General features: G+C 41.9%; 1 protein-coding gene across 1 annotated transcript in view; it reads left to right on the top strand.

The window, feature by feature from the left end:
• The window catches only part of LOC141107701 (cytochrome P450 2A5-like), a 38,651-nt gene extending 22,437 nt beyond the window's left edge, over window positions 1–16,214 (top strand). The window contains exons 4-9 of the mRNA XM_073598619.1: window positions 2,972–3,132; window positions 5,621–5,797; window positions 6,140–6,281; window positions 10,112–10,299; window positions 11,922–12,063; window positions 15,936–16,214. Of these exons, the coding sequence (XP_073454720.1) occupies window positions 2,972–3,132; window positions 5,621–5,797; window positions 6,140–6,281; window positions 10,112–10,299; window positions 11,922–12,063; window positions 15,936–16,117 (992 nt within the window). The 3' untranslated portion in view covers window positions 16,118–16,214. The remainder of the gene's footprint in view (window positions 1–2,971; window positions 3,133–5,620; window positions 5,798–6,139; window positions 6,282–10,111; window positions 10,300–11,921; window positions 12,064–15,935) is intronic.
• The last annotated feature ends 346 nt before the right edge of the window (window positions 16,215–16,560 follow it).

Here is a 16,560-nt window from a genome sequence, read left to right as displayed (position 1 = left end):
TTAGTGAAAATTCCATTAAGGATATATATGTGATGGACCCTGGTACTCCAGAGGAGTATGTCAGCTGGCACCTACAACCCTGAATACAAAGTACTGAACAATACACATTATTACAAGTATAAACACATAGATGAGAATATAGACAGAAACAATAGGGGATCCAATTAACAATTGGAGGAAGACATTTAGGAGGCACACAATGGGAGAGACCTATTTACAATAAACACATTATGGCAGGCGATCCCAGTGGTTTGAGCTGATTACGTTAACCTCTACAGTCATTGCTGGTTTAAGGCATAGAAGCCCCAAATTTGTATATGGAACCTCCAGTTCCCAGACTCTGCGTGTTTTGGGGAGGTACGGACTTGAATCCAAAGCAAGGCCACTCTAAGGGTCCCCCAGGCACATACCTCCCAAAGAGTAGTGTTCCCTTAAAAGCCAGGCCTTATAGTCAGTAGGCAAGAGGCCACCCTGTAGTCCCTTCCAAAAGCCCCTGTCCTGGCCTGGATTTGTCACAGTATACAAATGCCTTAAAGCCAAACTTCAGACAGAGACAAAAATACCATTACAGTGAGTCCTCTCTGCTGTGTGACCAGTCCTCCACAGTCTTATCCCATGTGTGCTCCAGCCAGCAGTTGCACTGTTATATCACCCCATAGAAGCAGAACCAATAGTGCATTGAACGGCATTGTACATGAGGACAATGAGGCCTCGTCCACATCCTGGAGCATCAGAGAAAAGAGAATAGCACTGACAGCGGGGAGAAACTATAAAAGCACAAGGTAAAATAAAGTAAAATAGTGAAAGCAACCACAGAAATGTCTGATAAACTTTAAACCAATCAATACAAATGTGTATTTGCACAAACCATGCTACAGTATCTCACAAAAGTGAGTACACCCCTCACTTGTAAATATTTTATTATATCTTTTCATGTGACATCACTGAAGGAATGACACTTTGCTACAACGTAAAGTAGTGAGTGTACAGCTTGTATAACAGTGTAAATTTCCCATCCCCTCAAAATAACTCAACACAAAGCCATTAATGTCTAAACCACTGGCAACAATAGTGAGTGCACCCCTAAGTGAAATTGTCCAAATTGGGACGAAAGTGTCAACATTTTGTGTTGCCACCATTATTTTCCAGCACTGCCTTAACCCTCTTGGGCATGGAGTTCACCAGAGCTTCACAGGTTGCCACTGGAGTCCTCTTCCACTCCTCCATGACGACGGAGCTGGTGGATGTTAGAGACCTTGCACTCCTCCACCTTCCTTTTGAGGATGCCCCACAGATGCTCAATAGGGTTTGGGTCTGGAGACATGCTTGGCCAGTCCATCACCTTTACCATCAGCTTCTTTAGCAAGGCAGTGGTCATCTTGGAGGTGTGTTTGGGGTCGTTATCATGTTGGAATACTGCCCTGCGGCCCAGTCTCTGAAGGGAGGGGATCATGCTCGGCTTCAGTATGTCACAGTACATGTTGGCGTTCATGGTTCCCTCAATGAACTGTAGCTCCCCACTTATGCAGCCCCAGACCATGACACTCCCACCACCATGCTTGACTGTAGATAAGACACACTTGTCTTTGTACTCCTCACCTGGTTGCTGCCACACACGCTTAAACACCATCTGAACCAAATAAGTTTATCTTGGTCACATCAGACCACAGGACATGGTTCCAGTAATCCATGTCCTTAGTCTGCTTGTCTTCAGCAAACTGTTTGCAGGCTTTCTTGTGCATTATCTTTATAAGAGGCTTCCTTCTGGGATGACAGCCATGCAGAGCAATTTGATGCAGTGTGCGGTACATGGTCTAAGCACTGACAGGCTGACCCCCCCACCCCTTCAACCTCTGCAGCAATGCTGGCAGCACTCATACGTCTATTTCCCAAAGACAACCTCTGGATATGACGCTGAGCACGTGCACTCAACTAATTTGGTCGACCAAGCCGAGGACTGTTCTGAGTGGAACCTGTCCTGTTAAACTGCTGTATGGTCTTGCCCACCGTGCTGCATCTCAGTTTCAGGGCCTTATAGCCTAGGCCATCTTTATGTAGAGCAACAATTCTTTTCAGTTCTTCAGAGAGTTCTTTGCCATGAGGTGTCATGTTGAACTTCCAGTGACCAGTATGAGAGAGTGAGAGCGATAACACCAAAGTTAACACACCTGAGACCTTGTAACACTAACAAGTCACATGACATCGGGGAGAGAAAAATCACAAATTGGTCCCAATTTGGACATTTTCACTTAGGGGTGTACTCCATTTTGTTGCTGACATTAATGGCTGTTGAGTTATTTTGAGGGGACAGCAAATTTACACTGTTATACAAGCGGTACACTCACTACTTTACATTGTAGCAAAGTGTCATTTCTTAATTTTTTTTCACATGAAAAGATATAATAAAATATTTACAAAAATGTGAGGGGTATACTGACTTTTGTGAGATACTATATATTTAATCTTTAAACTGAAAAAAAAACCCCTTTGAATTGAAAGATGTTTCTGCTGGCTAAATATTCACTCATGAAAGTTGAGTGGTGTATCAGGCTGAAATGCTAAGGTGCATATTTATAAAGCAGTGAATATGACAATGGGCAAACATTCACTGCAGGTGAATCTTCCTGGTGCATGGGTTTTAGATAACAGTGATTGAGTTACCTGCAGTGAGTATATGGAGATGGTTGCATTTTCTGCTTTATAAATGTGCCATTTCGTTTCTGCCCAATTGCCATCTTTCCCCAAAAGAAAAATCACAGGTCTCTCTGTAGACCTAGAGGACATTAGAACAATGTCCATTTTCCAACTTCAAGTCAGTACTTGAAGAGTGAAAAGGAGATTGGTTAGTTGTTGGTAAAGACAACACAGACGATTCTTTTAGATCCGTTGATAAATGAATGCTATTGTCTCATAGGGTTTCTATCTTCTAAGCTGTTTAATTTTTAATTTGATGACTGATGTATTTTCCCAGAAAACTTGTTTGATCCAAAGGATCTGCTGCGTTTGGCGGTCTCAAACGTCATCTGCTCTATTGTATTTGGAGAACGCTTTGACTATGAAGATGAGAAGTTCACAAATCTTTTATTCTTGCTGAGAGAAATCTTAGAGACCATTGCCTCTAAATGGGGTATTGTAAGTTACTTACAGAATTTCTGTTATCTACCTAATGTGAACTGTATATTCCCCCAAAGTTTGGATCCTACATCATAGCAACTTATTTAAAATTTCTTTTATGTTTGACGCAGAGAATTAGGGCAAAACATGCTAATATTTTATGGAAGCCTCCCAAGAGAGAAAGATATAGGCTTCTGTCCAGAGGTTGGATGAAAACACTTCTTTATCAAGTGCCAAAAAAGTGAAACATGGCATAATTGTGGTCTTCCTTCAAAGATGCAGGATCTCTAACTCCTGAACTCTCCAGGGCACAAAGCCACAAAGCTCCTAACAGGGGCAAAGCTTAAAAAAATAAGTATGGACTTTTTTTTTTGCAGATTCATACTTACCTAGGTGGATGCTGCATCTGCCCCTCGCCAGCTCTAACACAGAGAACCGAACTGATGATCAAACATCGCTGATCGCCCGGTTCACACAGCCCCCCCCCCCACCCGAGCTCAATGGAGTGCTGGGCTGTGAAGGAGGTGGGAGGGGCCGGCTCAGGCTCTCAGTGGCTCGCTGAAAGGCTGAGCCGGGTGCTGGTCTAGGCATGTGGGTGGATCTTGACTTCATTGTCACGATCTTGCCCGAGCCTGGTCCAGCTCTGTCACATCAGCCGACAGCAAGCTTCAGCCCTCTGTCAGCTGAAAACGGATCACAGGAGTGCAGAATGAACTGCACTCCTGTGATCCACAGGAGAAGTACAGCCAAACGGGCTTTAGCTGTACTTCTCCTTTAAGCTAAGCGGAACCAAGCCTGATCCAATAAGTACAAAGTAGAGGTTCCCCCCACTTGCTGGTGGGAAAGGAAGCTGATGACCACACATCACCCCACCTAGACATAATCTTTATACAGGCAACTGTCTAAGAAAATGTTGATCAACTTACTTGCTTCAAGTGAGGCTTCAGACATTGTCACAGGCCCACACATAATATTCAGTGAATGTAATGCTACAAAAAAACTATCAGAGAGTGCACTGCAGACATGCAAGAGGAGATAGTGAGAGGCTGAGTGCATTCAATGTTGAGGACATGCTTCAGGAGACAGACATAAACTGGAGATACTTTATGTGAGACTGTGATTACTATAAAAGCCATTATTGGCCAATCTCTACTATATCCAATAACTAAAAAGAAATTTTGACTTGAGATATTGTCACATACCTGACAGGAGTCTGAACTGACGAAGTCGGTCTCTCTTGTATCTCCAGCCCAATGCTCCACTGAGAGTGGAACAGATGGTGCCAAGGGACAGGGGGAACACCAGTGCCTGTAGGTGTTGATTGCAGAGCTTGTGGCTGGAGTTGTAGACTCGTTAAGACAGGCTGAACATCAGGACAGGAACTGCGATGATTCCGGATAGGTCTGTCGAGGTTAAAGGGGCACGTCATTGGGCTTGCAGGATCAGGATACATAGCTTGCTGGAGCTCCCTCCAGGCTTCAGACAGGATTGCACTGTGTCCACTGGAGCTGGGATGAGGGGCAGCCAGCCCAGGCACTTGGAGGTAACGTGAAGCCAAACTGGAGACAGTAGCATAGTAAGATGGCTAGAGTCAGCAATGTGCAGGCAGAGAGGTACCAAGACATTAGACAGGAGCAAGGTCAGGAGTAAGCTGAAGTCAGGAACCGAAGATCAAAAACATAAATGGACTCCAAGGTCAGGCCAATGGTAAGCCAGGTCAGCAACGAACATCAAGCAGGATTCAAGTAGGGCACACAAACACCTGAAGACCAGTCAGTGTTGAGCAGGAGTCAGGGTATCCCTTAAATAGGCCATTTGATGCCAATGGGGACTGTGGACGTGCTCCCACAAGTGCACACATTTTTGCGTGCATGCGCACAAACATTAGTATTCTTGCTAATATTTGCTTGCCTGTGCACAGCTCTATGAGCAAGGGTATGCGTGTGCCCGAGGAGTCACAGCTGTTCTCTGAGAAATACACTTTTAAATGCTACTACTTCGATATCATGAAAAATGTTTGCTAAGTGTGGAAATAATTGACAATAGGGAAGGCTCCCATTAGATCAGAACAGAGCTTTTTTCCTTGTTCACATTTTTTGATCTTTACATGCTGATGAACTAGAGAACCATCATTTAGTAGTTACAAAAATATATTTAACAGTATTGAAATTTCATGCTGTAAAGCAGTGGTCTCCAAACTGCAGCCCTTTGCTTGCCATTATCGGGCCCTTGAGGCATAATTCTTGCCACTGACACCAACAATGGATCATAATTCCTTCCACTGACAACAAAAATGGGGTACTATTCTTTCCACTGACACCAACTATTTCTCCCCCTAATACCAAAGGTTAGGTATTGTTTACGCTCACTGGGCACAGTCCGGCCTTTCTAAAGTCTGAAGGACAGTAAACTGACCCTTTCTGTAGAAAGTTAGGAGACCCTTGCTGTAAAGGATTCAAGTAGATATTTTTATCTCAACCTTATAAAATATTTTCTGTTTTCACAGCTGTTAAATCTATTTCCCAGAACATCATTGTATATCCCTGGACGCCACCAGAAAATCTTCACAAACTTTAGGAAAGTACAAGAATTTATTATGGAGTCTGTAGATCATCATAAGAAGACTATCGATATGAACTGCCCACGGGACTTCATTGACAGCTTTCTCATAAAGATGGAAGAGGTGATGGCTGCTGACCATTTAGTGCCTACTTCTACTTTTGGTCATGGTGCGTTTTTACATGCCATGCCGGCTAAAAAGTTTTTATTCCTAGTTTTATTTTTTGAATCGTTAGAACTGCTGTCTTTATTTATTCTCCTATGTGCCTCTCTTGGGAAGATTTCCATTCACTTTCTCTGCTGTCTTCTTGTGTGGTCAGATCTTTCCAACAGGGTCACAGAAGGAGTAATACAAAGCTAAGGTTCCCACTGCAACCCTGCCTAAAACAAAAAAAAAAATGTTTTGACTGGAGCTTCTCTCTTTGTACTGGTAGCAAATTAAAATATGTACTTTTATTATCCACAGGATAAAGAAAAGCCAAACACTGAATTCCACATTGATAACTTATTTGCCACAGTGAAGGACCTTTTTAATGCTGGAATTGAAACAACTGGTTCCACCCTGAAAAGTGCTCTTCTCATCCTTCTCAAGTATCCAGATGTAGCAAGTAGGTGCCACACTGCCACTGTATTTTCTTATACCATTTAGTGTATACAACTGGCTAAGCACAAGAGGAGAAGGATTATAGATCTGATTGAACAGTTAATAAGACCCTTAAAGCGGAACTTCAGTCATTTTGTGGGCAACATGCTGGTAGGTTAATTGGCTTCTGTCTAAATTGACCCTAGTATATGAATGTGAGTTAGGGACCTTAGATTGTAAGCTCCTTGAGGGTAGGGACTGATGTGAATGTACAATGTATATGTAAAGTGCTGCGTAAATTGACGGCGCTATATAAAGTACCTTAAATAATAAATAATTTTTTTCATCTTTCCATATATTAAATGTTCTGCCCTTGTTGTTTTAACTTTGGAGAGTAAAAAACAAATTTTCTGCCAGTAAATACCTTATACAGCCCACTTCCTATTTCTTGTCTGGTAAAAAGCCTAGTCTTATGACATCATGCACAGCTCTCTCTCACTCTCATGAGGGTTTGCCAGGAATGGAGGGAGGATGAGTCATAAGAGGGCCAATGAGAGCTGCAGAGCTGGAGGTGTGCCCCTGTGTGTCTGTGTAAATCCAGGAAGTGAACAGGCATCAGCTTCAGCTGCCCACAGTTAAAATGGTGGCAGCCAGACTCAGTGGAGGGAGATTTCTGCAGCAAATTTGGCAAGTACAGAATTACAGTATATATAAAATAATATGCAAAGTGGTTGGAGGGAAGCTTCAGAAGGGCAAAGATGTTTTTATTACAAGTTATGTGAACAGACTGCAGTTACACTTTAACAAATCTATTCTGACCTAACATGTGTATCCACTATTCTAGTAGTTTATGTCTGGCAAACTCCCTAGCAATATAGCATACTAATGGCTTATTTAGCCTGTTTCAGCAGAGACCACATTCATTTGTAAAATGTTCTCCATCTTATCTGATGTCCTGCATGGACCAGGCGAAGTCTCCCACTAAACTTTTTCCAATACACTCACCGACCACTTTATTAGGTACACCTTGCTAGTACTGGGTTGGACCCCCTTTTGCCTTCAGAACTGCCTTAAATTATTTGTGGCATAGATTCAACAAGGTGTTGGAAACATTCCTCAGAGATTTTGGTCCATATTGACAATACACAGGTAGGCCATGGGATTTAAACAATGCTCAGTTGGTACTAAGGGGCCCAAAGTGTGCCAAGAAAATGTCCCCCACACCATTACACCACCAGCCTGAACCATTGATACAAGGCAGGATGGATCCATGCTTTCATGTTGTTTACACCAAATTCTGACCCGACCATCTGAATGTTGCAATTGAAATCGAGATTTTTAAGACCAGGCAATGTTTTTCCAATCTTCTGTTATCCAATTTTGGTGAGCCTGTGTGAATTGTAGCCTCGGTTTCCTGTTCTTAGTTGATAAGAGTGGCATCCGGTGTGGTCTTCTGCTGCTGTAGCCCATCTGCTTCAAGGTTTGATGTGTTGTGCGTTCAGAGATGGTATTCTGCATACCTTGGTTGTAACGAGTGGTTATTTAAGTTACTGTTGCCTTTCTATCATCTCGAACGAGTCTGCCCATTCTCCTCTGATCTCTGACATCAACAAGGCATTTTGTCCACACAACTGCCGCTCACTGAATATTTTCTCTTTTTTGGACCATTCTCTGTAAACCCGAGAGATGAATTCCAGTAGATCAGCAGTTTTTTAAAATACTCAGACCAGCCCATCTGGCACCAACAACCATGCCACATTCAAAGTCACTTAAATCTTCTTTCTTTCCCCATTCTGATGCTCAGTCTGAACTTCAGCAAGTCGTCTTCACCAGGTCTAAAAGCCTAAATGAGTTGCTGCCATGCGATTGGCTGATTAGCAATGTGTGTTACCAAGAAATAAACAGGTGTAACTAATAAAGTGGCCGGTGAGAGTATAAGCCAGGGGTAAGCAACCTGGGACCCTCCAGCTGTTGTGGAACTACATTTCCCATTAGGCATTGCAAGGTTGTCAGTTACAATTACTCCCAGAGGCATGATGGGACATGTAGTTCTGCAACAGCTGGAGGGCCCCAGGTTGCCTACCCCTGGTATAAGCCATATAAAAAGACTGTCACACTAGTGGGGAAAATATCCCTAATATAGGGCAAGTATGTAGAAAAGTTGGTTTCAGAGTGACTGATGCTACTGTGAGAAGAAAAGCAGGGGAGTGCTAGCACACACCAATATCTAATAGAGTGAAAGGGAGCAGAAGAGAAAAAAGTATGCAAAACAAAGAAAAAAAGTCCAGATTTTGGCCATGATCTGACATTTTCCATTATAAAGCTATTTCTTGATAAACCATTGACAGCCTATGTTCATGTTGTATGTTTCATTTAGCTCTTGTTTAATTTGGCTTACTATTATATTAGTAGACCAAATGACAGAACGTACACCTTTCAGTCTTAAATAAAAAAAACTGATGCCCAGCAATAGCCAGAGTTTTTTGGGGCTTTGATAGAGTGGGGAAGGGTCATTAACTATTTCATGTTTCTATTGTTGTCTGTGTAACCATTGTCAAATTTTCCCTTCACGTCCAATCCTTATGACCACACTGTAGGTGACAGGAATTACTCCAACAGGGACACAGAAAACTGGTCGAAGTTCTGCTTCTTCCCCTACATTACTAGAGACATTTTATCCTTTCTAAAAAAATGTGTTGGTCATTTTTCACTATGTCTATAGGGAGGTAGATCTCTTACTAAAAAATAGGGACAGCATAAGATCTTACCCTAGTTGTGTGCCTTACCCATGTGATTGACCAACCTAAATGTGGCTAACAAATGGAAATAGTGAACATGAGCTAAAGGTCCAGTTTCTAAAGAGAAAATCAACTATTAATCTTTGTCTAGAAAGATTTCATCATGGCAGAAATGATCTATGTGCAGTTGTCATGGTCTGGAATCAGGCTTGGGGACCAGTAGCTATGCTATAGCAGAAGAGAAGCACCCAACGACCAGCAGGACAGATATACAAGCAACTCACCCTGGCGGATCACGAGAGCTCACCCAAGGTGCAGGGTCTAAGTACTAACTGGCATTCACCAGAGCTCCTGATGGTGGAGATAGCTTTCCCTGCATGTTAGTACCAGGTTGCGGTTCTCAGGATCACCCCACCAGGAGGTGAGCAAGTTGGGGTCCAGTTGCAGATATAGCAGGTAGGGATCATCAAGAAGCGTAGTCAGTAAACAAGCCAAAGGCCAGTAACAAGCGGTTGCAGGTTGGCATCAAGTAGAAGCGTAGTCAAGGAGCAAGGTAAAGGTCATTAACAAGTTGCAGAAGGAGTTACCAGAGTGAGATATTGGCTGAAGAAAGCATAATAATCTGGCAAATAGGAAGTGCAGAAATATGCCTTAAATCAGGAATTTCATTGGAGGAGCAAAGGGTTCAATGTTCAAGAGAAACAAGGTTCAAGGCAGGATCATTCTAAGAATTGTCAAGGGACCTATCCAGCATCTCAGGTGGCTCAACGAGAAGAGTTACTGCCATAAACAGCCAAGGTCCCGAGTTCAGGTCCAGGCACCTGACAGCAGTAATGAGTCCTTTCAAATTGTTTAGCCTCTGTTGTGACATCTATATTTGTCAAGTGAAAATCGGAATCATCCACAGCCAAATCGAGCCCCATTCTGTCTTAAACTGTTTCTGCCTGAGTGTTACTACTGACCCTTTAATCGGTAGCATGGCGTACATTGAATATTTTCTTTAAACTCACAAAATACATTCCAATCTTCCATTACTCTCTCGAAATTAGTAAACTGCTTAACTCATTTTTTTAAACATGCATGTTCACAAATATTTTTTTTTTCTGTGTCTGCACAGGAAAAATGCAGGAGGAGATAGATAACGTCATTGGGCAGAGTCGATCTCCTTCTATGGAAGATCGTATTAGGATGCCATACACAGATGCTGTGATTCATGAGATTCAGAGATTTGCTGACATAGTTCCCTTGGGACTTCCACACTCAGCCAACAAAGATACAGTATTCCGAGGGTACAACATACCAAAGGTCAGAAGAAGTTGTGTGCAGTTTACCTTCTAAACCAATGGAACACCATTGATTCTCAGTTACTGCCCTTTTTTCATACCATGTTTAAAACAGAACAGCATTCCAACATGTCCATATAGCATTTTCCCTGTTGATTTTTTGAAAATCTGTACACTCTTCAGGTCCAGAGCTTTTCCTGTTCCATGTCTATAACAGTCATGTTCTCTTTGAAACAATTCAAATTGTTCAAAATGTGTACAACTTTCCCCATACTCAGCATGTGATTGCTGAATTAAGACTTGGCTCAAGTGATTTTCCATTTTTCAGCAGTAGTTAAATCCATCCATAAAACCTGTGCAAAGTAAAATGCAAATGCTTAGTGTAAAATCTTCCAGCATTCAACCAAAATTCATCTTTTGACTAAATAGATTGCATAGGGCAGTGAATTTTTTGGGTTACACGATACACAACCCCTTGTCACAATATATAGCTATAAGGAATTATCCTTCGATATATCCTAAGTCAGCAATTCCTAAGCAGGGTTCCTCCAGAGGCTGGTGGGGGTTCCTTTAGATGTGACACATTGACCCCCCTTGTCATGGTACCTGCATTGTTTTGGTCCCACCCTACTTGGCAGTCACCAGCTTTTTTATAATGGTGGAATTCTTCCCAGTGACCCTTTTTAATTGAATTTTCAGGGGTTCCCTGAAACCTGAATATTATTTTAAGGGTTCCTTTGTGGTAAAAAAGTTGTCCTAAACCCCTTGCTGTTGATGATTAACAGGTTGTGCACTATAGGCTCCCCTACTAGTTTTGTATTTAGCTAGCTTTGTGTTTGAAACTAAACTTTTCATAAATTACAACCTCAGAAAAATCCTTCTGTAAATCCAAACTCCTTAAAGGGTAAGTTCACCTTTTCAGGCTGAATTTCACTTTTCCTAATAGAAGTCTTTTTAATGTCTTTTCTGGCCAAGCCATTCCAATGTGCTTATCTCTCACTTACCTTGTCCATGGCAGCCTTGAATCTGCATCCTCTTTTTTCAAAGTTTCAAAAGATGCATTGTGAATCCTGGCTTTCTGTAGCATTTTGTAACCATCCAGGGAACATCATATCCCATCATGCACTGCCTTACTGCAGCAAAGAATAAGGTGTGCTTTACCTCTCTGGACTGAACCAAGGTAGTGATGAGGTGAATGGGAGCAATCTCCTGGAGGAGGAGGGCAGGTGCAGGGTGTGTTTCAATGAGGTCAGCTGCTGAAGAACGTCTTCATTCTACTAACAGCTCTGGCATCCTGCAGGATGAATACCAGGAAGACACGAAGGAGTTTTCTAAAGAAGAAAACAGAGACTGAGGCAATACCTTCTCCAGAATGTAAAGACATTTTTTTCTACAACAGGGGTATATTAATGGTATATTGGTACATAGAGAAATTGTACTTAAAAAAACTAATTTGCATAATACACAGGAAGGAATTATGAAAGAAGCAGAACATTAGTTCAATTATAAATGAGTAAGTTCTGTGAAAATCTTTATAAAAAGAGCATATTTAAAACTTGTAATAGGTTACATTAACTGATGTATGTGCTAGGTTATGACAGTAAGTATTATTGCCAGTAATGTATCCAACTTCTTACATTTTAGGATACAACAGTCTCCCTTCTGCTTTCCTCAGTCCTAAAGGACCCTAAGTATTTTAGGCAACCGGAAAAATTTGACCCTGGACACTTCCTGGATGAAAATGGACAGTTTAAGAATAATGAAGCCTTTGTACCATTCTCTTTCGGTAAAATAACAAAATGTGATCAATATTGCATTTACAATTTTTTTTTTATTAAAAATGAACAGTTCGTGCTGTACATTTTGTAGCTTATCCAAGCCACTTCTTCAATCCCAGTGAGTGTCACAAAAATGCCCTGTAAATACAGCGTCAGTACGTCTGTGAAGGTTCTCATTTATCTAGGTCATGGTTTAGCTAGTAGTAGTTGGTCACATTTAACTGGACTTTTGAAATGTTTAAGACATTTTTAGATCATCCAAGCCACTTCTCCAGGTCCAGTGACTGTCCAGCGAATAAGTGTCATAAAGATATCACAGCATTCATACAGTATCTAGACCCTAAGAAACCTTAATCCAACCACCATGGAATGTGTACATTTTGATATCAATTAAATGATAGGAGGGGTGAAGGTTGTCCTGTCCTGTCCTGTGAATAAGGTGTCTTAAGGGAATTGATATACATTTTGGGGTATCTTCCTGACACTTACTGGAACTGAAGAACTGACTTGCATAAGCTATGAAACGTCTTCAACATGACGAAACAAGTCCAGTTGACTGTGCCTAACTACAAGCTATATCGTGACCTCAATAAATGATACTCTTCACAGACATACTGCCACTGTTTTATTTATTTGTTACAAGTATTTATATAGCACTGACTATTTACACATTTTTCCCTACCCCAAAGGAGCTTATAAATCTAAGGTCCCTAACTCGTATAGACACACACACACACACAGACTAGGAAACCCATGCTAGCGCAAGAAGAACATGCAGAATTAATGCAAGTAGTGTCCTGGTTAGATTCAAACTAAGCACCTTAGTGCTGCAACACAGGAGTGCAAACTATTAAGCCACTGTGCTCCCCCAAATACAGTATAATGCCGCGTACACACGGTCGGACTTTTCGGCTACAAAAGTTCGACAGCCTGTCCGACAGACTTTCGACGGACTTTTGGCGGACTTGCGGCAGACTTTCTTACGAACGGACTTGCCTACATACGATCACACAAAAGTCCGACGGATTCGTACGTGATGACGTACACCGGACTAAAATAAGGAAGTTGATAGCCAGTAGCCAATAGCTGCCCTAGCGTGGGTTTTTGCCCGTCGGACTAGCACGTAGACGAGTGGATTTCTGGGTCCGGCGTAGTTACGACGTAAAGATTTGAAGCATGTTTCAAATCTAAAGTCCGTCAGATTTGCGGCTGGAAAAGTCTGCTGAAAGTCCGGGGAAGCCCACACATGATCGGATTGTCAGCCAGCTTTAGTCCGTCGGCGTCCGTCTGACTTTTGTAGACGAAAAGTCCGACCGTGTGTATGTGGCATAACACACACTTGGTCCACAAAACACAGGAAGAACACACAGATGCCCTGATAGGATTTAGACTCATACACAAGATTCAACAAGTAGAAGTTGGAACTTCTAAGCTGAATATTTGCTGTAGGTCAGTGACTTCTCATTAAGCAGAAGGCTTACCTAAACTGCCCTGGAATATGTAAACTAGCAGTGGCAGAGAGTCATGAAGGGGCCTCTGTGTAAGATGAATTTTTGGCCCCCTATTTAACTATTGTTCAGGTGAAAAGTCATATTCACTGGTTTTACAGTGCCTTTAAAAGGTATTCACACCCCTTGAAATTTTTCCACATTTTGTCATTTTACAACCAAAAAACGTAATTGTATTTTATTGGGATTTTATGTGATAGACCAACACAAAGTGGCACATAATTGTGAAGTGGAAGGAAAATCATTTATGGTTGGACTGGATGGAGTTGTGTCTTTTTTCAACCTGATTAACTATGTAACTATGATAAATGGTTTTCACATTTTTTTACAAATACATTTCTGAAAAGTGTGGTGTGCATTTGTATTCAGCCCTCTGAGTCAATACTTTTTAGAACCACCTTTCGCTGCAATTACAGCTGCAAGTCTTTTTGGGGATGTCTCTAACAGCTTTGCACATCTAGAGAGTGAAATTTTTGCCCATTCTTCTTTGCAAAATTGCTCAAGCTCTGTCAGATTGGATGGAGAGTGTCTGTGAACTGCACTCTTCAAGTCTTGCCACAGAATCTCAATTGGATTTAGGTCTGCACTTTGACTGGGTCATTCTAACACATGAATATGCTTTGATCTAAACCATTCCATTGTAGCTCTGGCTGTATGTTTATGGTCATTGTAGTGCTGGAAGGTGAACTTCCGTCCCAGTCTCAAGTCTTTTTGCAGACTCTAACAGGTTTTCTTCTTATGCCGTGTACACATGACCGGACTTTCTGGCAGAAAAGGTCCGACGGAATCATTCCGTCGGACATTCCGATCGTGTGTGGGCTTCATCTGACTTTTTCTTTATAAATAACTGGCGGACCTAGAAATAGAACATGTTTCAAAATCTTTCCGACGGAATCAGTTCCTATCCGGAAAACCGCTCGTCTGTATGTTATTCCGATGGACCAAAAAACGACGCAAGGGCAGCTATTGGCTACTGGCTATTGAACTTCCTTGAACTTCCTTTTTCTAGTCCCGTCGTATGTCATCGCGTTCTAAACGATTGGATGGAAAGACCGTCGGAGTCTATTCTGCCGGAAAGTCCGGTCGTGTGTACACGGCATAAGATTGCCCTGTGTTTGGCTCCATCCATCTTCCCATCAACTCTGACCAGCTTCCCTGTCCCTGCTGAAGAAAACAGTGTGGATAGTGTGTTCAGGGTGATGTGCAGTATTCGTTTTCCGCCATACATAGCATTTTGCTTTTAGGCCAAAAAGTTCATCTTTGGTCTCATCTGACCAGAGCACCTTCTTCCACATGTTTACTGTGTCCCCCACATGGCTTCTCGCAAACTGCAAACAGAACTTCTTATGGCTTTCTTTCACCAATGGTTTTCTTCTTGTCCATAAAGACCAGATTTGTGGAGTGCACGACTAATAGTTGTCCTGTGGACAGATCCTCCCGCCTGAGCTGTGAATCTCTACAGCTCCTCCAGAGTTACCATGGGCCACTTGGCTGTTTCTCTGATTAATACTTTCCTTGCCCGGCCTGTCAATTTAGGTGGATGGCCATGTCTTCGTAGGTTTACAGTTGTGCCATACTGTTTCTATTTTCAGATGATGGATTGAACAGTGCTCCATGAGCTGTTCAAAGCTTGGGATATTTTTTAATAACCTAACCCTGCTTTAAACCTCCACAACATTATCCCTGACCTGTCTGGTGTGTTCCTTGGCCTTCATGATGCTGATTGTTCACTAAGGTTCTCTAACAAACCTCTGAGGGCTTCACAGAACAGCTGTATTTATACTGAGATTAAATTACACACAGATGGACTCTATTTACTAATTAGGTGACTTCTGAAGGCAGTTGGTTCCACTAGATTTTAGTTAGGGGTATCAGCGTAAAGGGGGCTGAATACAAATGCACGCCACACTTTTCACATATTTATTTGTAAAAAAAAATTGAAAACCATTTACCATTTTCCTATCACTTCCCAATTATGTGCCACTTTGTGTTGGTCTATCAAATAAATTCCCAATAAAATACATTTACGTTTTTGGTTGTAACATACATGTGACAAAATGAGGAACATTTCAAGGGGTATGAATACCTTTTCAAGGCACTGTAAATTGATAGTGAGGCAGAAGTGAGCAGTGTCCAAGTCTGTGTGACAGTGGAAGTGGAAGTGGTCACAGCATCCATCAGACCCACATCCAATAAACATGGACCCCATAGGGCCCTTAGTGCAGCTGTATAATCTGTACAGTTGGTATAACCTCTCCTATATCTTACAAGGTGGGGTTGGTGGAGGTCAGAAACATTTTCATTCATAACAGATTTCCTTTAAGTCCATTTATGATGGTTATTTTTATAACAGACTATTATGTTACCCATAGGGAAGAGAAATTGCCTTGGAGAGGGTCTGGCACAAATGGAGATCTTTATTTTCCTTACCACTATACTGCAGAAGTTACATTTGAAGACAAACAGAGCTCCAGAAGATATCGAGATAACCCCAGAACCCGGCAAAAATGGTGTTATAGTTAGATCCTACCAAATGTATGTGGAACCACGATGATGCCTTCATGGAAGGGATATTGAAAATGGAAACATGGGAGAGCTTTTGAATGATAGGATTATGTGATAATAAATCATTTTTATCTACACACACTGAATTGTTTTCTTTGTGTTAAATTATTTATAATATGTAATATGAAAATTAATAAAATATAAATACATAAATAAATACACGTAATGCTTAAAGGGGTTGTAAACCCTTGTTTTTTGTTTTTCTTTTAAATAACAAACATGTCATACTTACCTCCACTGTGCAGTTCATTTTGCAAAGAGTGGCCCCGATCCACCTGTTCTGGGGTCTCCCGGTGGCGCTATCAGCTCCTCCCCGCATCGGAAAACCCCCTAGGAGAAGCGCTCTCCCTGGGAGTTACCATGCAGACGCGCTCCAGAGTCAGCATTTGCGTCCATAGACACAGAATGCCGGACTGGGCCCCGCCCCCGACG

This window comes from Aquarana catesbeiana, linkage group LG09 (assembly GCF_042186555.1).
Source record: "Aquarana catesbeiana isolate 2022-GZ linkage group LG09, ASM4218655v1, whole genome shotgun sequence".
Lineage (NCBI taxonomy): Eukaryota > Metazoa > Chordata > Amphibia > Anura > Ranidae > Aquarana > Aquarana catesbeiana.
The sequence above is the reverse complement of the archived record's forward strand: the minus strand, read 5'-3'. Positions and strand labels throughout refer to the sequence as shown.